The following is a 25,496-nucleotide window of genomic DNA, read 5'->3' as shown; positions in this document are numbered from 1 at the left end:
GCGCGACTGCGCCGTACCGCTTGTTATTGTGGATGCGTGCGGCACCAAGTACCAGTAACAAGACAATGACGGGACCGTTTTTTTTTCCATTATTTTTATTGGAGCAAAGAGACCAAACTGCGGATACACACTTGTGACCTAAAACTTTTACATAGGGGCACAAACTGGGGGCCTAACTTTTATATGGGGGCAGGGCAGAAACTGGGGGCCTGACTTTTACATGGGGGCACAAACATAGGGATTAGCTTTTATATATGGGAGCACAAACAACGGACTAACTTCTATATGGGGGCACACAGTAGCAGACTAACTTCTATATGGGGGCACAAACTAGTGTACTACCTTCTATATGGGGGCACAAACTAGCGGACTAACTTCTATATGGGGGCACAAACTAGCGGACTAACTTCTATATGGGGGCACAAACTAGCGGACTAATTTCTATATCGGGGCACAAACTAGCAGACTAACTTTAATATGAGGGCACAAACTGGGGTTCTAACTTTAATATAGGGGCACAAACTAGCGGACTAACTTCTATATGGGGCACAAACTAGCGGACTAACTTCTATATGGGGCACAAACTAGCGGACTAACTTCTAAATGGGGGGCACAAACTGGGGGCCTAACTTCTATATGGGGGGGAAAAAGGGGGCCTAAATTCTATACAGGGGCATAAAGGGGACCTACCTTCTATATGGGGGCATAAATGGGGCCTAACCAGGGGCATCATTAGCACTGGGCCTTCGGGGCCTGAGCCCCGGATCTTTGGCCCGGTGCCCTGGAACCCCCGGGCGACTGCCACATTCAGTGGTGTAGCTATAGGGGTCGCAGCATTCGCAATTGCAACCAGGCCACTGTTACTATAGTAATGACACTATACTTACCCTCCTCCTTTCCGAGCACAGCGGAAGTCCTGATGTCTTCTCGCGTCATAACGTCACAAAGCTGTGCGCCACGCATGACGTGACGACGCTGGATGGAGTCAAGACATCTGCTACACCCGGAGCCGAAGAGAGGATGAGTGTAACATTACTGTCTGCTGAGATCCTGTATCTAAGCCTGCCTTGTGCTAGACTTGGATACATGGTCTAACAGACAGTATCACACATGGACCCTGTATCTTAGCCTACCACATGGTAGGTTTAGATACATGACCATATAAAATGTTTTCATATTCACTGTCTAGTTTCTGCCTTTATACTGCTGCTGCTCAATTTGCACTGCAAGGGGGCCCACTAAGGCTCTGTCGCCCAAGGACCCACATAAACCTGGAGCTGGCCCTGGTTGAGACAGGCGTATGAAATCGTTATTTGGCCAATGTATGGCACTGTTATTTGGACACCATCCTTTTCTGATGCTGATATACAGACAGTATATGTTCTAGGTATTTGTAGACTGTATGACAGTGCAGCAAATGGGAGAGGGGGTGCCAACACAAGGTATCAAACAATGTCAGACCGGCCCTGGCTGCTGATCTAGTATCCTTCCAACAGGGCCATGTATAAAGAGAATCCTTCTATTCCTATATATTATTGGCCTCAGCTTTTAGTGTTTCTTAACCTGTTGCTAATATACCTCATTATTTTACAATGATAGGAGTAGACGGATCGGTTCATATTATCAATGATTTATTTATAGCACTGAGCGTGGTTGGTGACTCTCAAAGCTTTGTGGTATATGCAACAATTTCAGCAATGGCACTTATATTACTATAAATTGAATTCAAGATATTTTGGATACTTTGAAATAAGGACATTTCTGTGTACCCATCATAAATAGCATTTTTTTTTTCCATTTATGGAGCCGAGTGACACTGACTAAGCATTCAATCACGGTACTTCGAAAGTTAAAACAAGTTAATGAATTATTAATACTATCTTGCTGCTATAGTAAGCTACGGTATTAATTATAGTTAATTAGGAAAAATGTATTTTTGACATGCTGATATGAATATAAAATTTGTGCTTTAATAAAACTTATTTTCTCAGGTATCGATCCTGTCTTTGCTTTAATGATGTTTCTTTGCATACTTGTTGCTATCATCTCCATAAATGGACTTGCTTACATTATAAGGTATTGTATCAGAACTATAAATATATATATATATATATATATATATATATTATATATATATATATATACACGAAAAATAATTAAAAATCTGGGAAAATGATGGATAGGATAAAGATTTTATTAGACCAAATATTGTAGCTCCGAAAAAGTATTTGATGTCCCCTCTTGTTATGACGCTGTATGATTTCTGTACTTTAAATAAAGTGTAATATTAGGTCATATTTACACAACCATAAAAAAATAACGGCTGTATTACTTGCAGAAAACATAGTTGTCAAATGGGCATATTTTCATCCCTACAAAATTCTATAAGCATGTCCGTATTACAGTTGTTTCTCCGCGTTAGATCCATGCTGGATCCGTAAATAATCAGTAATCACCAAGAAAAAAATTCTCTATTGTCCCAACCGTAATACAGATCTAATATGGATGTGATTATATTGGGTCTCTATTGACCTCTATTGGGGTTATCTCAGTCGCATAATGCATGATGGATTTTTATTTTTACGACATCCAAGTGTACATGCGTCCGTGCAGAAAAACGTTAATTTGAATAAAAGCCTTTATTCTTATAGGATCAGTGTACAGATAGTATTGCGGACAGAGTCATGTGAATTAGGCCTAAGGCAAAGTGAGCCTGAGTAATCTCATAGTCAGTTGTTTTTTTATAACTCAATTGAGAATCTGTGGCTGGACCTAAAATTAGCAATTTGTGGATGTAAACTTACCAATAAGTTTGAATTAAAACAATTTTGCAAAAAGGAGTGAGCTAAAATCTTTCCACAGCGATAAACCAGTTATTAAAGGGGTATTTCAGCCTCCAGCATTTTTTATCTACTCGATAGGTGAAAAATGCTAGATTGGTGGGGGTCCGACCGCTGGGACGAGTTTGTATGGAGCCGGGCCTGGGCATGCGAGGTGCCGCTCTTTTCAAAGTCTATGGGGCTGACAGAAACAACCAAGCACAGCGCTCAGACCCCCACCGATCTAGAATTTTTCACCTATTCAGTGCATAGATGAAAAATTCTGGAGGCTAAAGTCCCCCTTTAAGTTTATAGGGACATATGTCTATGGGATTCTAAAAGTTACTAATCATTGGGTTCTAAACTCTAGTACCCCCACGATCACTACAACGAAGGGACTACAGCGCTAGAGAAGCTCAGCTGCCCCTTCAGATTTTATAAAGCACATAACCACTTAAAGTCCTGTGCAGGGACTGCAACTCAGCCCCATTCACTTAATAAAGATGAAGGGCCATAACCCCTTTATTCTAAGGATTAGGAGGAGTCACGATTGGACAACCACCAATTAATAAATTATGGCCTGTCCTAGTGCTAAGCCATAACTTATATTTGTAAGAAAACACATTTACATAATACAAAAACAGGTTAAAATGTATATTATGTGTTTTAATCAGTTTCCCTTTGTCCAATATTAAGTTTTGTTTTTTTAAAGATCTAAAACTATTGATTGTTACAAACATGCAATAGTAAGGGACATCTGTACAGAAGGTATAAACCTAAATTACGTTTAATTTTCCAGTTGAAATTAATTTTACTTACATTATTAGATTATAAATAGCATTTCTCTAATAAAATACACGGCCCTGTAATCGCGGGGGCACAGCAGTTGTGCCCACACAGTCACTTGCTGGGGCAGCTGTGAAGAAAATTCCAATCCGACCAGTTATCCCTTGTGACGCCGCAACCAATAGCGATGGCAGCATCACAAGAGAGGCGCTACTGTTCTGAGAGAATCCCTGTTAAGGCGTACCTGAGGTGTTCCCTAATAGCTACCTTGACATTTTAAATGTATAGGCAGTAATGCATTGGAACACAGATATTTCAATGTATTTAAAAAAAATTGTATTGAAAGTAAAAAGAATAGGAAATAAAATGTAATTAAAAATCAGCTAAAAGAAAAATATGTCAAAAAATAGACACAATGTTTTTTAAATGAAAAAAGTCATAAAGCCAAAAAAATGCAAAAACATTTCTGAAACATCTTTTTTTAGAACTCTGCATTGTTCCGTTCCTCTGTTTTTCCCCATGGAAATATCTGAATAAATTGCAAACTGGACATTCCCATTTCTCTTGTCAAAAGGACATGTGTCTCCCTACATATTTTGACACGCTCAGCACTGATTGGACAATGTCAGAATGTGTAGGGACACACCATTAACAAGAGAGATGGTAACGTCCAGTTTGCAATTTATTCAGAAATTCACAGGCGTTTTACGCCTGGAATTACGGTCGAAAATACTGCTTGAAAGCGTCGGCAAACATCTGCCCATTCATTTGAATGGGTTTTACGATGTACTGTGCAGACGGTCATTTTTTTTACGCGCCGCTGTCAAAAGACGGCGCGTAAAAAAGATGCCCACGTCAAAGAAGTGCATGTCACTTCTTGGGACGTAATTGGAGCCATTTTCCATTGACTCCATAGAAAAACAGCTCCAATTATGTCCGTAATGGACGCTGCGAAAAACGTCTGCACATGCCATTACGTCTGAAATTCAGGAGCTGTTTTCGCCTGAAAACAGCTCCGTAATTTCAGCCGTAACGGACGTGCACGTGTGAACATACCCTAAGAATAGGAGCACCAGCATTATTTCATTAGAAAAGAAAGTTTATACTAAAAAAGGCATGTTGGGAAATCTGACAGATCCTCTATAATAGGATACATTGGTTCTAAAGGTATAAGCTTTCTTTAATAGCAGTGCACACATGTATGTGCATGTGTTTTATACTTACGTGCTCTAATTTTTTCCAGTCCTCAATATCGTGTTGTGGCAGGAGCACCTGTGGTCACATGTAAAGTACAGTAAAATTCAGATAATGTAGTATCCTTTGGTTGGCTCAGATGTAAGTTTATTTAATATTCTGAATCATTGGATGGACTGTATGTATTTACCTGCTCATCGGTGGCTCCTGAAGATTATGGAGATATCCCTGAGGCATGTGTTGGCATCAGTGCACATGTGCTGTAATCCACGTGCATTAGATGTCAGGGTGGCAGCACTAGTCCTCAGGGAATGCTCCATGAGCTTCATAAAATGGCAAAAATCTGGTAAAGATTATCAGGATTTCGGAACTATAAAGAGCCCAATTAAAGAAATATTATGAGAATAAGTAATCTGATGTATGGAAATGTTCTGCTGTGTGGAACGTTCTCATGTGACATACTACTCTAAAACATATTCACATCTTTCATATTCTGCATCAGTATTATTAGAATACCCTAATATAAATAATGGGAATACAATTAATTGGGATCTTAGATTATTTTAATGATATTTAAATGCTTGCAATCCAACCTACAATTTAATCCATTAATCTACATATTTTTTTCTTTTAGGCGTCGAATTAATAAAATTAAACTAGTTAGAGGGCCGAACAAAATTCTGTTGACTCTGAATGATGTAACTTTCATTAATCCACAAATCAGCATGAAGGTAGGTAAAACGCTTTCTCTAAGGGTATGTGCACACGACCTCTTTTCAGACATAATTCAGACGTTTTACGCCTCGAATCACGCCTGAAAAGACAGCTCCAATACGTCTGCAAACATCTGCCCATTGCTTGCAATGGGTCTTACGATGTTCTGTTCAGACGAGGTGTAATTTTACGCGACGCTGTCAAAAAACGGCGCGTAAAATTACGCCTGCGTCAAAGAAATGCAGGACACTTCTTAGGACGTTTTTGGTACATGCAAAAACGTCTGAAATTCAGGAGCTGTTTTCGCCTGAAAACAGCTCCATAATTTCAGATGTATTTTACGTTGTCGTGTGAATATATCCTTAGAGTACTAAAATGTCCAAATATTTAAGTATATATAGCTGATTTCACATCTGCATTGTGAATTCCAATTTTCTATTCTGTCATAGGAACAGAAAAACGTAATTCAATCTGTGACGGATTAATCACACAACGGACACCAACGGCCCAGACGGACCCATTGACTTATAATGGGGTCTGTCATTTTGCTGGAAATAAATCGTGCTATATGCTACACTATTTTTTCAGTCAAATGTAAATGTAGCCTCCAACGCAGATGTGAACAGAGCCTATGTGATGAAATGTAATATAATTTATCTTTTTCCTAACCAGAGCTGACAACTCGGCTGAGAGCAGGTCCTGTGTATCTCTGACACGAAGGATCCATGTATATCAATTACATCTAAGTTGATGAACTCAGATGTGATCGATATTAGGTGGATCCTGTGTGTCAGAGAAACACAGGACCCGCCTTCATCCGAGCCGTCAGTTCAGCAGCATCGGCTGGGAGAGAAAAAGTCAGCTTCTATTTATATAGGATACGTAGAAGCTTTATCGTAATAAAAGTCTATTAAAAAAGTGCTTAAAAACATTGATTTAATAAAGAAAATATACATTTAAAAGTGTACATAGCCTTTAACTCTTTCAGGACCAGACTAATTTTCGTTTTTATGCTTTTGTTTTTTCCTCTCTGCCTTCAAAAAGTCATAACTTTTTAATTTTTACATTGACACAGTCATATGTGGGCTTAATTTTTACGTGACAAATTCTACTTTCTGATGGTACTATTTAATATTATGTATGATTACCGGGGAAGCTGGAAAAAAATTCTGAATAGGGTGGAGTTGGAAAAAAACAGCAGTTCCATCGTTTTCATATGGGATTAATTTTTACAGTGTTCATTGTAAGGTGAAAATGACACATTGCCTTTATTCTGCGGGTTAGTACGATTATGGTGATACCAAATTTATATCGTTTTTGTTATGGTTTAGTACCTTTCATAGTGCATAGTCTATGGCAAAATTAGTGCATAGATATCAGTCTATGGCAAAATTAGTGCATTGCTATTGAGACCTGCCACAGGCAGGTCTCAATAGCAATCTACCTATTGCAGGGCTAGGAGCATTCACAAGGCTCCCAGCTGCTATAGGAATACACCGGCACCCGCCATGCGAGAGCTGGTGACCGCCCCCCGAATTGAAAGGGGCAGTAAAAACCCCTCACATCTGACAGGGGGGGTTAAATGCTTACGATGAGAACTCACTGGGGGCAATTTGTTAACGTTTCTATGCCAGTTTTCTGGCGCAGCATATATGTAATATGAGTGTTTAATATGTACTGCTCATTTTCTTTCCAGAAAACCAGCAGTGATGGAAGTCGCACCAGTGACAGTGGACAAGTTATATTGGATAACAGAAGTATGAAGTCACCAATGAGGTCTGGTTCTACAAAGAGTCTTATTCCAGCTACCTATGAGAATTCCAATGTTGCGGTTTATGAGGTAAATTAAATTTCATAATACAGGGTTTGTTCACACGGCCTATTTTAGGCCGTTTTTCAGGCCGTAAACTCCCGAAAAACGGTCGAAAAATCGGAAGCCCGACGGGCCGTTTTTTTACGCGCCCGTTGTGAAAAACCAAAAAGAAGTGCAAGTCACTTCTTGAGACGTTTTTGGAGCAGTTTTTCATTGACTCTATAGAAAACAGCTCCAAAAGCAGCCATAAAAAACGCTGTGAAAATCGTGAGTGGCTTAAAAAACATCTGAAAATCAGGAGCTGTTTTCCCTTGAAAACATCTCCGTCTTTTCAGACGTTTTTGAGTTTGTATGTGAACATACCATGACAGTTATCTAATGGGCAGTTACCATTCAAGCACTGTTACCAGTAAGGGTATGTGCACACACAAACTCAAAAACTTTTTAAAATACAGAGCTGTTTCCAAAGGAAAACAGCTCCTGATTTTCAGACATTTTTTCGCGGCGTTTTTTTACGGCCGTATTTGGAGCTGTTTTCAAAAGAGTCTATGAAAAACGGCTCCAAAAACGTCCCGAGAAGTGACCTGCACTTCTTTTTCGCAGCCGTTTTTTTACGCGTCCGTTTTTCACAATGGCCGCGTAAAAAAATGGCCTGTCCGAACAGAACGCCGTTTTTCTCATTGAAAACAATGGGCAGATGTTTGGAGGCGTTCTGCTTCTGATTTTTCGGCCGTTTTTCGGACGTTTACGGCTGTGTGAACATACCCTAATGCATATATAGGGCCAAACAGGGAACCTACAGATCAAGTTTTTCGCTTTCACCCAGAGCCCAAATGTTGGCAAAATGGAAATACAATAAACAAGTGTAATATAAATAAATGAAAAAGTAAAAATAAAATTGTGCCCTATCACCCCAAAACAAAAGTAGTATAAAAACAAATAAAAAAGTGCACACCTTTCATAACCCATACATACGCGTATTAAACACCATTTGTGGCATGGATGCATTTTGCTTGGGCGTCACGCACTCATGCAATAATAATTTTGTATATTGTGCAGAATGTATAATATCCCAAACTTACAAAAATTATTCTTGGCCACCAACTTTTGTCTTCCCTATCCTCACTCGACCTGCTCTTGCATCCTCAATAACACATCTGACTATAAAGTGTGCTTTGTTTTTCGTGGGTATTATAGTAAAGTAAAAAAAAATTAGCATCAATTTTACATAAAAGAATTAGATAATTAATGTTTAATTCAACTAGCCATGATAAAAATAAATTTGTATGGTATTTATTTCCTATTTGTACTATTATCCCTGAATAAGACTCAGGATTTTAGGTCCAAATGGAAACTAAATAAATGCCGGCTTTTCTCCCCCGCTCATGGAAATCTTAGCCTGGAAGTGTTCGCAAATCACAATGCCAGAGCTTTACGCTTGAGAACTTGTACTTTTTAGATTGTTGCAAGCGCTAGGCTATCTAGCCGTGGTATGTTGCCACCGCTTTCCCCTAAACATATCTAGCTGTGTTAGAGGTGGTGGTGGCGGGGGCTAAAGTGATGAGAGTCTCACTTAAAATAGATTTTCCACGTAATAATGTTTTCTTAAAATTTCACAAAATCAACAATTTTTTAACTTCACCTCCTAAAATATATTTTATGTAGCATAAAATATTATACTAATTTATTTGGTTTTATATCTTCTAAGGGTGATTGGGTATGGATGAAAAAATTCCCTTCTGGAGATTTTGGAGAAATTAAGCCTGGTACCAGTGATGTTTTTGAGATGGTATGATAATTCTTTATAGCAGCATTTTTTCAGTTCCTGATACAATTTTTGATGCTTATTTTTCTATTTGGTTTATTTTTATGGACAGATGAAGGATATGCGTCATGAAAATGTCAACCCATTCCTAGGTTTCTTCCATGACTGCGGGGTTTTTGCTATTGTCACAGAGTTTTGTTCCAGGGGCAGTTTAGAGGATCTCCTCCGAAATGAGGATGTCAAACTTGACTGGATGTTTAAATCCTCTCTTTTGTTGGATCTGATTAAGGTGAGCAAAGTGTCATGATATATGTGCAAGATCCTTTGTAGAGCTACAGAAGGGATATTACATTGAATCATTTAGGTGCTCTATTTCTGTTCACACCTCTGTGAGTTCTTTTTTTTATCAGGCTTCAGTTGCTTTTTGACGGTCAGAATAACGTAACATGCTGCAGAATTGTATCCAGCCAAAAAAACTGATACCTTATGGAAACATGACGAATCCACTATAAGGCCCCATGCACATGGCCGTGCCCGTAATCATAGCCCACGATTGCGGGCACGGCCAGCCGCATTTTCGGGCCGTGCTCCCATACAAAGTGTAGGAGCACTGCCCGTAAAATAGGACATGCTCCATAATTCCCAGCACGGTTCTACGCAACGGACACCCATCCATAGCGCTACGGAAAGGTGTCCACGGTCAATAGACTGTGGTATGGTCCACGGTTTTATGGTCGTGTGGATTGGGGCCTAAGTCACTCAAGAAAATAATGGATGCATGCATTTTTTAAGCCAAAACCAGAATTGGATCCAGGAGAGCAGACTTATAAGGCCTTTCTTGATATATTTCTTATGTTTAGATTCCGTCCCTGGTTTCAGCGTAAAAAATACATGCAAAATCTGCAGAAAATCTGCACTGTGTGAACAAGGCCTTAGTCTTCTGCTAAAATAGGTTGGAAGGTTACGCAGGAGGAAGGTATTATCAGCCCTTTGAGCTATTCCTGACTCAAAGCCTAACATCTACTATTATTGATCTTTATGTCACTTCTAAACTGCAACCATCAAAAATAAAAAGCTCTAACCTAGAGAAGAAAATTTTCCCTCATCATTGATTTATGGGTTAATACATGAAATTAAAGTTTGCCGTTTTTTTGTAGATTTGGGATATCACTTGGTGATTGAAAATTACATTTTCATTACCTTGAAAATCCAAAATAATCTGGAATAGTTAGGTTTTATGGTTTTCAGGATTACCACACAAACTTATTTTTCTTTAAACCAGGGCTGGCATCTTTGTCTGGGTGCCCAAAACCCAACCAATGATTTGTATTAGTTGTGATTTTTGCTTATTTGTTATTTGTTGTGAAACGAATAGATATTATGGAAGTACAGTATTTTCAGAAGTAATAGGCTATGTTCACACGGAGTATTTTGCAGGAGGAATATCTGCCTCAAAATTCCGTATGGAAGTTTGAGGCAGATTTTCCTCTCCCTGCACGCCGATTTTCGCAGCGATTTTCGCACCGTTTTTCGCACGCGGCCATTGAGCGCCGCGGGCATAAAACACAGCGAAATACGCTTTCTCTGCCTCCCATTGAAGTCAATGGGAGGTCAGAGGCGTAAACGCCCGAAGATAGGGGATGTCGCTTCTTTTTCCCGCGAGGCAGTTTTACTGCAACGCGGGAAAAAGACGCCGACGCCTCCCATTGAAATCAATGGGAGGCATTTTAGGACCGTTTTTGCCGAGTTTTGCGACGCGGTTTCCGTGTCAAAAAGCTCGGCAAAATACTCCGTGTGAACATAGCCATAGGTGGGTACCTCAAAATCTGCATGACGTAGATAAGATTTAACAGATTGATATTTGGCTTTAGGGAATGCTCTTACTTTTAACTTGGTTTCTAGTGCTAATGTTGGTAGAGATGTATTATGTTGTGTTTCAGTAAAAAAATGAATATGCTTGTACACATTTGTTTTTCCTAGGGCATGAAATATTTGCACCACCGAAAATTTGTCCATTGTCGTCTCAAGTCTCGAAACTGTGTTGTAGATGGACGTTTTGTTTTAAAAGTGACTGATTATGGTTATAATGAAATTTTACAAACTCAAAGGATTGCTCATGAAGAACCGTCTGCACTTGGTAAATATAGCAATTATACTATAGAATCACGTAAACAAATGAACTCTAGGGGTTATTCACACGACAGGGATAATCGGCCGAGCGATGGTAATTTTTTACCGGCCGTCACGCGGCTGCATTATAATCAATGCACGTCTATGGGGCTATTCACACAGCCGTTTTTTTAACATGTCCCATTTTTGTCCGTTTTCCCGGATCCCTCAATAGACTCAAGTCTATGAGGGATCCGTGAAAACGGGTCCTGGCACAGATGCAAATCGGCTGTGAAAAACTTCAGTTTTTCATAGCCGATTTGACACCCATTTTTGTGAATCCGGCCTTAAAACTGTAGTGAACAAAATATAAGCATTTGTTTTGAAGAGTCCTCACAATGGATTTCTATAAATAAGCCCCATTTACTTGCTGCTATGCAGGAGAAATGCTGAAAGGACTTCTGTCCTTTTGTTCTCCAGATCGGCAGGGGTCCCAGGGGTCGGACCCACACCAATCAGAATGTTATGACATATCCTATGGGAATACCCCTTTAAAGGAACATTCACCATTAAACATTTAAAGACTATGGACACCTTTGCACTGAAAGTTTTTTTTATTGTTCATTTGCTTCCTTAATGTAAAATTAAGCAACTTTCTATATATCCTTCATTGAAAATTCCCGACCATTTTTCTGCTATAGTGTGTGTGCAACTCCTGTACATAGCTGGTTGTCCTGCTGATTCTGACGTAGATCCGACACAAATCATATCCAGTATGAATTAGGGTATGTTCACATGCTTAACAAAAAACGACTGAAAATACGGAGCTGTTTTCAGGCAAAAATAGCTCCTGATCTTCAGCCGTTTTTTTAACAACTCACGTTTTTCTAGGTCGTTTTTTTACGGCCGTTTTTGGAGCTGTTTTTCAATGGAGTCAATTAAAAACGCCTCCAAAAACGTCCCAAGAAGTGTCCTGCACTTCTTTTGACGACCCGTCATTTTATGCGCCGTGTTTTGACAGCGACGCGTAAAATAAAGGCTTGTGGGAACAGAACATCGTAATTCCCATTGAAAGCAATGGGCATATGTTTGTAGGCATATTAGGGGCGTTTTTTCAGGCGTAATTCGAGGCATAAAACGCCCGAATTACATGTGAAAATAGGCCGTGTGAACATATCCTTACTGCGGGGGACACGTCCACATGAGAAAAGTCTGAAACTAGGAGCAGGTTGCAAACTGCATATCTGAAAATATTTTTGCTAGTATATGTCATATGGCTTGGTAACACAATTACTTATTTTGTACGACTTAGGCTATGTTCACATTTGCGTCAGGGTTCCGTTCCGATGTTCCGTCGGAATGGAGCCCTGACAGACACAAACTGAAACCGTAAGTTGCCATCACCATTGATTTCAATGGTGACAGATCCGGTGACAATGGTTTCAGTCGACTACGGTATTCATCCTGTCAAAACGATGGAACACTTGTACAACGGAGTCAAACTGAAACCATTGGCACCGGATCCATCACCATTGAAATCAATGGTGATGGAAACGTAAATCTATGGTTTCAGTTTGTGTCAGTCAGGGCTCCGTTCCGACGGAAAGCTCAGACGGAACGTCGGAATGGAGCCCTGACGCAGATGTGAACGAAGCCTTAAAACCTAACATTTTGTATATTGCTATACTCTTACAGAGTTACTCTGGACAGCACCAGAGTTATTGAGGGATCCACATGAAGCTCTTCATGGCACATTCACTGGAGATATTTATAGCTTTTCTATAATTATGCAAGAGGTAGTCGTGCGTGGGCCTCCATTTTGTACTTTGGAACAAACTCCTGAAGGTAAATACATTTTTAAGAACATGTTGATGGGGATTAATGTTTATCACTTAATGTTTCAAGGTTACATATTGTTAGTGGTTGGTTAACTTTTTATTTTCTACATCCAAAGTTCACTGTTGACCTCTTGTGCACTCCGTTTCTAATTATTATAAAGCAACCAACTAAGGCTGCAAACAATACATGAAATATACAAACCGTTTCGCTACAGTACAATTACGCCTCTCTAGCATCATGATGTTTTTGGTGTACTGTGTATGGGTACTCTCATGCCTGGGTCTAGATGAATAGAACTACGGAAGTGTACACATTCTCTTTCTCTGTATTAAGGGAACATAAAAATTCAAAATAATTAAACACACGCACCCACACACAACCTTGAAGGTTGCAGACAATATGATTTAAATATAAAGTTATAGTGAGTAACCCTGGGATATTACAATGGACTGGCTCCCATTATTCCTTTTATATTAGCGATTCAATTCTGTAGAGAAAGACTAAATTATAAAACTTAGTTTGTATTGAGCTTTTAATAAAATATATTGCAATAACAGGTTTCTAGTGTAAAAAGAACCTATAGATCAAGATTGTTTGGGTAGTTGATTAGGTTTACTGTTCTTGACCATATGGTGTTTTTTGACTGGATCTTGAGGAGATTAGATAGTGTTCTCAGAAAATGTATCTACTAGCCCTAGCATTGGTATTGTGCTGGGCACCCATTCTGAAAAGGACAACCCAAATACTACTGGAACCTGACCTTCGCTTCTAATTTTCACCCTCACGCTAACAACTCTAAGTTCTAGCGTGAAATGTCCTATGTTGCAAATCACGGAGCACCGGATAATGTCAACTGAGCAGTTTAAATCACCTATCTTGATGTTAACAGATCAAATTCATTGCTGTGAGGGAGTAATTTATAGAAAAGAAAAAAACACTAGGTGGAATCCGCTTGATTAGTATTTTTTCTGCATTTATTTGTAAAAACTTACATAATAGCCACTTGTTTCATGGCATATCCCTGAGGAAGCTGGAATGGGCGAAACTAGTTCGATTTGATCCTGAAGTCTATAATGTCGTGTGAGATGACATACTATGAAACAAGTGGCTATTTTGTACGTTTAAAAAAATGAATGCACAAAGATATTTTTCATGCTGATTTCACCTAGTGTTTCCTTTTTTCCTAAATTCCTCCTTCACAGGAATAAATTTAATCTATTAGCATCAAAATTGGAGATCTGAACTGCTCGGTTCAACACTGCAGAGCGTGTTGCAAATGCAGACACCGATATAGCTTTTTAATATGTAGCTGCCCCTTTTTCAAGGGACCAAAGGTAATTGGACAATTTTCTCAAAAGCTATTTAATGGGCTGCATGGGCTATGCCCTCGGTAATCCATCATCAATTAAGCAGGTAAAAGGTCTGGAGTTGATTCCAGGTGTTTCATTTGCATTTGGAAGCTGTTGCTGTGAACCCACAACATGAGGTCAAAGGAGCTCTCAATGCAAGTGAAACAGACCATCGTTGGGCTGAAAAAAAATGAAGAAATCCATCAGAGAGATAGCACAAATGTTAGGAGTGGCCAAATCCACAGTTTGGTACATTCTTGAAAAAAAAAAGAGTGCACTGGTGATCTCGTGAACTCCAAAAGGCCTGGACGTCCACGGAAGACAACAGTGGTAGATGATCGCAGAATCCTTTCCATGGTGAAGAAAAACCCCTTCACAACATCTACCCAAGTGAAGAACACTCTCCTGGAAGTAGGTGTATCAGTATCTAAGTCTACCATAAAGAGAAGACTTCATGAGAGCAAATACAGAGGTTCACCACAAGGTGCAAACCATTAATCAGCCTCAAAAATAGAAAGGCCAGATTAGACTTTGCCAAACAACATCTAAAGAAGCCGCCCAGTTCTGGAACAGCATTCTTTGGACAGATGAAACTAAGATCAACCTGTACCAGAATGATGGGAGGAAGTAAGTATGGAGAAGGCTTGGAACGGCTCATGATCGAAAGCACACCACATCCTCTGTAAAACATGGTGGAGGCAGTGCGATGGCATGGGCATGCATGGCTGCCAAAGGCACTGGGTCACTAGCGTTTATTGATGATGTGACTGAAGACAGAAGCAGCCGGATTAATTCTGAAGTGTTCAGGAATATACTTTCTGCTCAGATTCAACCAAATGCAGCAAGGTTGATTGGACGTCGCTTCACAGTACAGATGGACAATGACACAAAACATACTGCGAAAGCAACCCAGAGTTTTTTAAGGCAAAGAAGTGGAATATTCTGCAATGGCCAAGTCAATCACAGATCTCAAACCGATCGAGCATGCATTTCAGCATGCAGAAAGACCCACAAACAAGCAACAACTGAAGACCGCTGCAGTAAAGGCCCGGCAAAGCATCACAAAGGAGGAAACCCAGCGTTAGGTGATGCACATGGGTTCCAGACTTCAGGCAGTCATTGCCTGCAAAGGATTCTCTACAAAGTATTAAAGGCTGTGTTGAAAAATGGTTGGAATTCCTAAACTTTTCACAGGATATTTTTGTTCAACCCCTTGAATTAAACCTGAAAGTCTACACTTCAATTGTATCTCAGTTGTTTCATTTCAAATCCAATGTGGTGGCATGCAGAGCCCAAATCATGAAGATTGTGTTACTGTCCAAATAATTCTGGACCTAACTGTACTATGGGCACATTAGACATATACGTCTGGAGAATTTACTGCTGCATATACGCCAAACATAGTGCACAAATTCAATGCGAACCTAGCGTAAGCAGTACCAATGCAATGTAATTTTCTTCTTTGGAGTATAAAACTGGTCTTCATGATTAGAGATGGTAATACTTTATAATAATTGTGACTCTCGGGCATTAAATATCATCAAGTCCAGAATCTTGTTTTCTTTGTAATGTAACTAAATGATATAAGCATAAATAGAATACATCTCGACAGTTTACAATTCTAAGATTTTAATATTCATGGACAAAGGACACTTGGCCAAGTGACCTAAAGAGTAAGGAGAAAAACAATGTTAGGCATTGTTCATATCTGCGTTGGGGCTACGTTCATGGGTTCCGTCGGAGCTCCCCGTCAGGGGAACCTATGAATGGAATCCAAACTGAAACAAACGGAAACCATAGTTTTCCGTTTGCATCACCATTGATTTCAATGGTTCCGTGGCAAGGGAACCTATGGCTTCCATTTGTTTCAGTTTGGATTCCACTCATGGGTTCCCCTGATGGAAAGCTCAGACGGAACCCATGAACAGAGTCCCAACGCAGATGGGAACAAAGCCTATCGCTTTCTATTTTTTGTTTATATATGAACTTTCAGTGCTCTTATAATGTGCTCATCATTCTTTGGTGTTGAATGAAAGACATAGTATATAGATATCAAGTAGACTGATATATTCAAAGTACCAATACTATCTGCATTTCAGAAATCATTCCAAAGATTAAAAAGCCCCCTCCTTTGTGCCGCCCTCTGGTATCTCCTGACCATGCTCCTATGGAGTGCATAGTGCTCATGAAACAGTGCTGGAATGAAGTGCCGGACAGACGTCCTACTTTCGACGAAATATTTGATCAAGTGAGAAGTTTATTTCTTAATAAAAAAAAATGTATGGTGAATAAATTGAATTGCATAATATATATATATATATATATATATATATATATACAGTATATATACACACACACACACACACACACCCTTTTGCCTGTGTGTATATATATATATATATATATATATATATATATTGATGTTAAAAATTAGGTCTGTGATTGGCATTTTTAGCAGTGGATTATGAATGGGATATTTCTTGTGTTTATATAGGGGTTACCTGAACCGAGAGGGGCTATTTATACAGAATTTCCAGTTTATTCTAATCAAGTTTTGAAGGATTGTGCGGGCTTGCACAATCAAAGTGAAAATTCAGACACAGTCTCTCTTATTCAGCCTTCCAATTATACCTAATGGTAAAATGTTAACATATAGAAAAGAACGCAAGACATATATGAGACTACAACGAACATCTAGACCGGTATCATCTAAAACGTATTATTTATTCAAATACACTAAAATTCATCATAGAAAATGCACATACTTCACAGCTCTAACCGGAGCCTGTACTACAGACCAGTCAGTGAAAGCGATAAATACAAATATAGTAAATAAATGAACTATAATGCTCATGATATTGCATAACACTAGTAATGAGTGTGGAACCGTTGTGTGGAACCAACAGCATATAGATCCAAATTTATATAAAAGTTCTGGTCGAAGTTATGATCCAAGGCAAGATATAAAGAACGAGCACAGTATATAATATAGTGTCTTATTAGAAGTCCTATGTTATATATCCCGCTCTCTAATTCCGTGTTTTTATCTCTTTGATATGCAGTTTAAGAATATCAATAAAGGGAAGAAAACAAACATCATTGACTCCATGCTACGCATGTTGGAACAATACTCAAGCAATCTTGAGGACTTAATACGGGAGAGGACAGAAGAACTTGAGATAGAAAAACAGAAAACAGAAAAGCTCTTAACACAAATGTTACCTCCGTAAGTAGTTGTGAATGAATTATACCGTTTTTATCAGTACATTTTCTGTATTATGGCTTTACCCTATGAAAGCTAATTTATAAGGTTATTTATGTGGAAAAGAGAAGTTTACTACATGTGCCACTTATTTTTTTACTGTGCTACGTATTGTATGTGTGTTACTGAAGACGTATTTATCTGTGTATCCAGATTTTTAGGTTGTCTGCTAAGATGAAATGTTAAATGTTTGCTTCACTTCACAGCAGAAGGTGACCACATTGTCTAGAACAGTTTTTCCCAAACCTGTCCTCAAGGAACCTTAACAGGCCTCGTCTCTAGGATTTCTTGTTGTTGCACAGGTGAATGGTCTACGGAAAATTCTCAAGACATGGCCTATTGGAGTTTCTTGAGGACGGGTTTGGAAAACACTGGTATAGAAGATTGCCAAATGAGAACTAACTATAATAATAGCATTTAGCATTCAGAAATATTTTCCCCTTTTCTTGATAGGGAAAGATCCAGTGGGCGATTCGTTTTGGTGTATATTTTATGGTAAATTTTATATAAAGGAACGCAACCTAATGTACAGAAGGAATAAATGGTAGATAAATCAGCTTTTAGTACTTGCTTACTTTTATGAAGTAATTGACACATAAATATTAGGTGATTGTGTTTACTAATATTAGTGATGGTTTTAATTCAACCACGTTTTTCACATGGATTACAGTCTACAAAGCCTTAACATTCTACTGGTTAGATGTAAATCTTTAAATTGGATCTGGCAGCTTAATATGGTGTCCTATGTAAGGGAAGCTTATTACAGGAAAAGGTCCGTACTCCTAGCAGCCAAAACAGCAAACAAATTTTTTGTGTTGTTTGGGTAATAGAAGAGATCAAAGAATAAACTGGACTCATAGTTTTGACTTTGCTGTATTTATATAAATACAAAACTCTGCACTCAGGTACTCGATGTAAAACTTGAAATTTATATTTTGCAATCCACTTATTATGAAAGTTTTCGGTCAAATTAGACCTTCATCAGATAATTATATACAACAAAAATAAATAATAAAACATAATAGTATCGCCATTATGTCACATTACATCATGTAAAATAGAGTCAGCGTTCTCCAAGTTATACATATGGTTTAGAGACCAGAAAAGTTATAAGCATCTCATTAATACAGGTATAACATTTTCACTGAATAAACTTCAGTAAATCATAGACTGTAACTTGCAGCCAAAAATTAGCTGCAATGCACATTCCCGCCATACAGGGACAATATCCAAAATGGTGACTGTCTTCCTAGGATTCTACAAATGCTATTGTAGTTGTCTACACTTCACAGCGTTTATCAAATAAAACAATTACAAAGTGAATATATCTAGGAGGGTGTCCCATAAGTAAGTATATGGTACATAAAAGGAAAAGCCATCTTACCGCATTGCCTGGAAAAAGAGATAGAATGAAAAAAGTAGAAGACTTGTCGGAACACGCTCTCATACGCAACATCCGTTGAGATCCGGTAAGTTGGCTTTTCCTTTTATGTACCATATACTAACTTATGGGACACTCTCCTACATATATTCACTTTGTAATTGTTTTATTTGATAAATAAACTCCCTATGGCGGGAATGTGCATTGCAGCTAATTTTTGCCAGTTAGTTACAGTCTATGATTTACTGAAGTTTATTCGGTGAAAAAGTTATACCTGTATTAATGAGATGCTTATACCCTTTCTGGTAATGTGACATAATGGCGATATCATTATGTTTTATTATTTCTTTTTGTTGTACATAATTATCTGATGAAGATCTAATTTGCCCGAAAACGTTCATAATAAGTGGATTACAAAATAGAAATTTCAAGTTTTTCATCGAGTACCTGAGTGCAGAGTTTTGCATTTATATTATTACGGAGTGGAATCCTACTAATCACCAGCATTGTTTGGAGTGGCGTAAATTTCCTATTTATAGAAGTTTCCGCTGTATTTTTGAAGGGAGTGCTCCCCCAATCTTCCCTCCGCCCTTCAAGCCAGCTGCTGGGTATACATGCATACATCATCGTAGAGAGGGGTGGGGGAGGCATGGACTGGCAGGGAAAGTGCTCTTCTCATGAATCACAGAAGAAGGGCACGGCCAGACGTGGCGGAATTGCTTGGAATTCCGCTGCGGCCAGTCCGCTGTGGAAATCCGCAGTGGACATATTCTCCATTGGTTTCCACACCTTTTTAGTTAGGTTCGTGCGGATGTGGCGGAAATCTCCGCTGCGGACCATAGGCTGCGGTGCGGAATTTGGTGTCCGCAGCATACACTGGCTGTTGCGTACTTGTTGCGGACTTGTTGCGCACTTATTGCAGAATTTCTCCATTGACTTCAATGGAGATTCAAAATTCCGCGGATGTTATGTCTGTTGCGTTGCGGATTGGTTTTACGAACAGGATATTTCTTCATTCTGGCTGGACCTATGTGTTTCGAGGTCTATAGCCAGACTGAGATGAAATGTTTTAAAAGTCAGCAGGATGTACTCTTCACCTGAATACGCAACGGCTAATCCGCATCAATTTACTGCACATTTTAGGCAAAGGCGCAACGGAATCTGCAACACAGATTATGTGCGGCATCGATGCGGACAGTGTCTGCACAAATACGCCACGTCTGGCCATGCCCGAAATCTGGCAAAAAGCAGGAAAAAAATGGTGCTCTGTTCCCCCACTCTTCACCTTAGCTCCGCTGTCCATATCTAACCCCCTGCTACTTCACTTCAATAAAATGTATAAAATAAAATTTTACAAGGCTTAAAAAAGGAAAAAGAAATAAACAGATTTTTAATAAAATAATAATAGTAAAAAAATAATAATATATATATATACTTTTTTTATTTCTCGCAAATGATGCACATATAATTAGTATCTCCATATCCATAATGACCCATTAAAAAACAAAGCATGCATTGAACGGGAAAAAAATAACTCAATACCTATAAAGTCCGGGCCAGACAGAAAACCTGTTTCAGCAAAAACATCCATATACACTACCGTTCAAAAGTTTAGGGTCACTTAGAAATTTCCTTATTTTTTTAAAGAAAAGCACACTTTTTTTCAATGAAGATAGCATTAAATTAATCAGAAATACACTCTATACATTGTTAATGTGCTAAATTACTATTCTAGCTGCAAATGTCTGGTTTTTAATGCAATATCTACATAGGTGTATAGAGGCCCATTTCCAGCAACCATCACTCCAGTGTTCTAATGGTACATTGTGTTTGCTAACTGTGTTAGAAGGCTAATGGATGATTAGAAAACACTTGAAAACCCTTGTGCAATTATGTTAGCACCGCTGTAAACAGTTTTGCTGTTTAGAGGAGCTATAAAACTGACCTTCCTTTGAGCTAGTTGAGAATCTGGAGCATTACATTTGTGGGTTCGATTAAACTCTCAAAATGGCTAGAAAAAGAGAGCTTTCATGTGAAACTCGACAGTCTATTCTTGTTCTTAGAAATGAAGGCTATTCCATGCGAGAAATTGCCAAGAAACTGAAGATTTCCTACAACGGTGTGTACTACTCCCTTCAGAGGACAGCACACACAGGCTCTAACCAGAGTAGAAAGATAAGTGGGAGGCCCCGCTGCACAACTGAGCAACAAGACAAGTGCATTAGAGTCTCTAGTTTGAGAAATAGATGCCTCACAGGTCCTCAACTGGCAGCTTCATTAAAGGAATAGTGTCACCAAAATTTTTTTTTTCATGTCAGTTTTATGTTAGTGTTTTATTAAAAACGTTTTTATTTATTTGTGTGTTTGTGTGTTACTTTTTTCTATTTTTTCACTTTTTCTTCCCTATGGGGGCTGCCATTTTTTGTTCCATTTCTGTCTGTGTCGATTAACGACACATACAGACATGGAATACGGCAGCCACAGTCCCATAGGGACTGCGAACGGCTCCCGTCCCATTGACTTCCGTGTACGGCGTCTGTGTGGGAACTGCGCATGCGCCGCTCCCACACAGTCCAATTCGAAATTGGCGCCGTCCAGCGCCATTTTCCTGTGGACCGGAAGTCGCGGCCGGACAGTAATATTACTACTTCCGGTCGCGGCTTCCGGATTTGTGCACTTGGACCAGCGGCAGCAAACGGAGCGGACGGGCCGGAGGGAGCCGCGGCGACAGGAGCAGGTAAGAGATTTCAATGTATGTTCGTGTTTGTGTGTGTTTACTACTGTATGTAAACCTACTACGCTGTGTGTTAGCTCAAAAAATGGCGACACACAGTGTAGGAGGTTACACCGTTCAAACCCCTCGTTTATCCCGGCACTAGCCAGGATAAAGGAGGGGGGGATGCTGAGAGCTCACTAGAGCGAGAGCTTTTAACCCAATGTTGCAATGCTGCAATTTTGGGAAATAGCTCCATCTAGTGACCAAAAATGGGTAGTATTATAAATTAGAAATAATTTATAATATTTCCTGACTCGTGAAAAAAATAAAAAAAATTTGAACAATGTTTAATCACCCACACACTAAATGTTTAATAAAAAAAAACAAAACATGTTTTTCGGGCAACACCATGCCTTTAAATAGTACCTGCAAAACGACAGTGTCAACGTCTACAGTGTAGAGGCAACTCCGGGATGCTGGCCTTCAGGGCAGAGTGGCAAAGAAAAAGCCATATCTGAGACTGGCTAATAAAAGGAAAAGATTAATATGGGCAAAAGCACACAGACATTGGACAGAGGAAGATTGGAAAAAAGTGTTATGGACAGACGAATCGAAGTTTGACACACAGAAGAACATTTGTGAGACACAGAACAACTGAAAAGATGCTGGAAGAGTGCCTGACGCCATCTGTCAAGCATGGTGAAGGTAATGTGATGGTCTGGGGCTGCTTTGATGCTGGTAAAGTGGGAGATTTGTACAAGGTAAAAGGGATTTTGAATAAGGAAGACTATCACTCCATTTTGCAACGCCATGCCATACCCTGTGGACAGCGCTTGATTGGAGCCAATTTCATCCTACAACAGGACAATGACCTAAAGCACACATCCAAATAATGCAAGAACTATTTAGGGAAGAAGCAGGCAGCTGGTATTCTATCTGTAATGGAGTGGCCAGCGCAGTCACCAGATCTCAACCCCATAGAGCTGTTGTGGGAGCAGCTTGACCGTATGGTACGTAAGAAGTGCCCATCAGGCCAATCCAACTTGTGGGAGGGGCTTCTGGAAGCATGGGGTGAAATTTCTCCCGATTACCTCAGCAAATTAACAGCTAGAATGCCAAAGGTCTGCAATGCTGTAATTGCTGCAAATGGAGCATTCTTTGACGAAAGCAAAGTTTGAAGGAGAAAATTATTATTTGAAATAAAAATCATTATTTCTAACCTTGTCAATGTCTTGACTATATTTTCTAGTCATTTTGCAACTCATTTGATAAATATAAGTGTGAGTTTCCATGGAAAACACTAAATTGTCTGTTTGACCCCAAACTTTTGAACGGTAGTGTACGTCAATACTGGATATAGAATACCTATGAAGACATATATAGACAACAATACTAGAAGTGTAAATAACCATAGTACAAGTAAAGCACTAACCAATATCAAAAAAATATCTTTATTTGGAAAATATTTAAAAACATACATAGACCATCACATACAATATAAAACAACACATAATAAAAATGTGGTAGTGGTATCTAGGAGCAACAAATGTATCATATTATACATCCATGGAATCAAACAGTGTATTGTCAAGGTATTGACAATACTGTACAAGAATTCCTCAACAGTTAATGGTATACTAAATATGTACACACTGGACAAAAAATACAAATGATAGTGTCAGAGAGACTGATCCAAGATACAAAAAATATATAAAGTCAGGATCAGATCCATGTCAAATACCAACCCATATTCTGCATATCTGCCCCTAAATGAGTCGACCACACCAAGACGCCCCGACGTACGTTTCGCCGTCAGTTTTTCAAGGGGTAAAGTTGACTTCAAGGTGAGTCCTAATTCTCTTATCAAAGGAATTGGAACCAGCTGGATGAGAATCATCATTCTGTACTCACATTATGATGGTCAAAGCAACAACTGATATGAACACGCAACCTTCTGGGGAAAAAATAACTGTCTGATTTTTTTATTTTATTTTTGCAGTTTTATGCATTTTCCTCATAAAATACATTTTAATGCTACATACATTTTTCCTGAAAATGATTCCTAATAAATCTACAAGACATCCTGCAAAAAAAGCAGGGACTTCATATGGCTACATTGAAAATAAAATAAGTTATGCCCAACCCAATGCAGAGGAGCAAACAATTTTACTGGCCTCTAAGAGCAAAATGTGCGGAAAAATCCCGGACATCCTCTTTAATTCTTTCACTCTGTTCCCTCAAATGAAAGTTTCCAATGTGCTCTGTACACCATAGGTCCCTAACATCACGGGAAAGAACATAATGGCTGCATGTTACTGAGTTGTACAGGAAAAGTTGACACACCCTACTCTGACATCACTTCCTGCTCTGCAGCTATTGGCTGAAGCTGCACCTCACAGACTTCCTGCTCAGTCCGTCCCCTGCATTACCTCTGCACTAAATACTAGTAATACTGAGAACTCTCTGCTCCATTTTAGCTGCTTCTGCCAGCATTTAGACCCAAAAGCAGGGAGAATGACCTAAAAGGCAGCAGAGAATTCTCAGTATACTAGTACTATGTGCAAAATGCATACTGTGGGCGGGCATGGCAGGAAGTCTGTGAGGTGAAGCTTCAGCCAATAGTTGCAGAGAAGGGGGCATCGGTTGGCAATAGTATATACAGCCCAGTACCCATGTTAAAGGAGTTGTCCCAAGGTCAAAATTAATCTCATATCCACAGGATATTTGATAAATGTCTGATCACTGGGGGCCACACCACTGTGTCCCCCACCTATAACTAGAAGCCCCCCGCTTCTCCTCGCTGCACAACCGCAGTGCGGAAAACCTTAAATGGAGTGGCGGTCCAGCATGCGTGGTGCCGCTTCATTCAAAACCAATGGGATTGACGCAGACAGCCGAGCCCATGCTCGACCGTTGCTCCATTTAAGCTCCTCCTCATTGTGGGGAGTGCAGTGAGAAGGAACAGGGGCTGTGGATAGGTGATAATTTTTGATTTTTGAATACCCCTTTAAGTAAACTACAGCAGACAAAAAATGGCGACAGCACCCTGCGAACACTAATGCCACCTAAACCACTAAATATAAATAAATATGCACTAAAGCTAAATCTACTTACAAATAGGGAGGTTCTTAGTGCACATTTTGATCAAAAAGTGTTAGCCCACCTGCCACGACAAGGCGACCTCTGTAAGGTGGGAACCTACGCTGCACATACACCCAGAACTGGGACTAAGCCTACATATATACCTGGGGATGGTAGGATCCAGCATTGAACTGATTAAAATCACCCAGGGCAGAATGGGAGGAGTGCAAGAACAACAAGTGGAGGCAGTCACTAACCCCACATATATGGATCACATAAACACAACAAAAAGTTGAACAGCACATTCCAACTAAATGATACAAAATGTATGCAGGTGCAAGAACACCTGTGACTGCAGAAATACAGCAGACAAAAAATGGCGACAGCACCCTGCGAACACTAATGCCACCTAAACCACTAAATATAAATAAATATGCACTAAAGCTAAATCTACTTACAAATAGGGAGGTTCTTAGTGCACATTTTGATCAAAAAGTGTTAGCCCACCTGCCACGACAAGGCGACCTCTGTAAGGTGGGAACCTACGCTGCACATACACCCAGAACTGGGACTAAGCCTACATATATACCTGGGGATGGTAGGATCCAGCATTGAACTGATTAAAATCACCCAGGGCAGAATGGGAGGAGTGCAAGAACAACAAGTGG

At 39.4% G+C, this 25,496-nt stretch overlaps 1 protein-coding gene across 1 annotated transcript in view; it reads left to right on the top strand.

The window, feature by feature from the left end:
• GUCY2F (guanylate cyclase 2F, retinal) overlaps nt 1-25,496 on the top strand; it is a 63,835-nt gene that overhangs the window by 13,525 nt on the left and 24,814 nt on the right. The window contains exons 4-12 of the mRNA XM_075834348.1: nt 1,992-2,076; nt 5,434-5,530; nt 7,210-7,353; nt 9,035-9,115; nt 9,204-9,380; nt 11,072-11,228; nt 12,896-13,045; nt 16,488-16,636; nt 17,451-17,614. Coding sequence (XP_075690463.1) covers nt 1,992-2,076; nt 5,434-5,530; nt 7,210-7,353; nt 9,035-9,115; nt 9,204-9,380; nt 11,072-11,228; nt 12,896-13,045; nt 16,488-16,636; nt 17,451-17,614 — 1,204 coding nt within the window. The remainder of the gene's footprint in view (nt 1-1,991; nt 2,077-5,433; nt 5,531-7,209; nt 7,354-9,034; nt 9,116-9,203; nt 9,381-11,071; nt 11,229-12,895; nt 13,046-16,487; nt 16,637-17,450; nt 17,615-25,496) is intronic.

This window comes from Rhinoderma darwinii, chromosome 8, assembly GCF_050947455.1.
Source record: "Rhinoderma darwinii isolate aRhiDar2 chromosome 8, aRhiDar2.hap1, whole genome shotgun sequence".
In the NCBI taxonomy this organism is placed as follows: Eukaryota; Metazoa; Chordata; class Amphibia; order Anura; family Rhinodermatidae; genus Rhinoderma; species Rhinoderma darwinii.
This window is presented reverse-complemented; position numbering and strand designations above follow the sequence as displayed.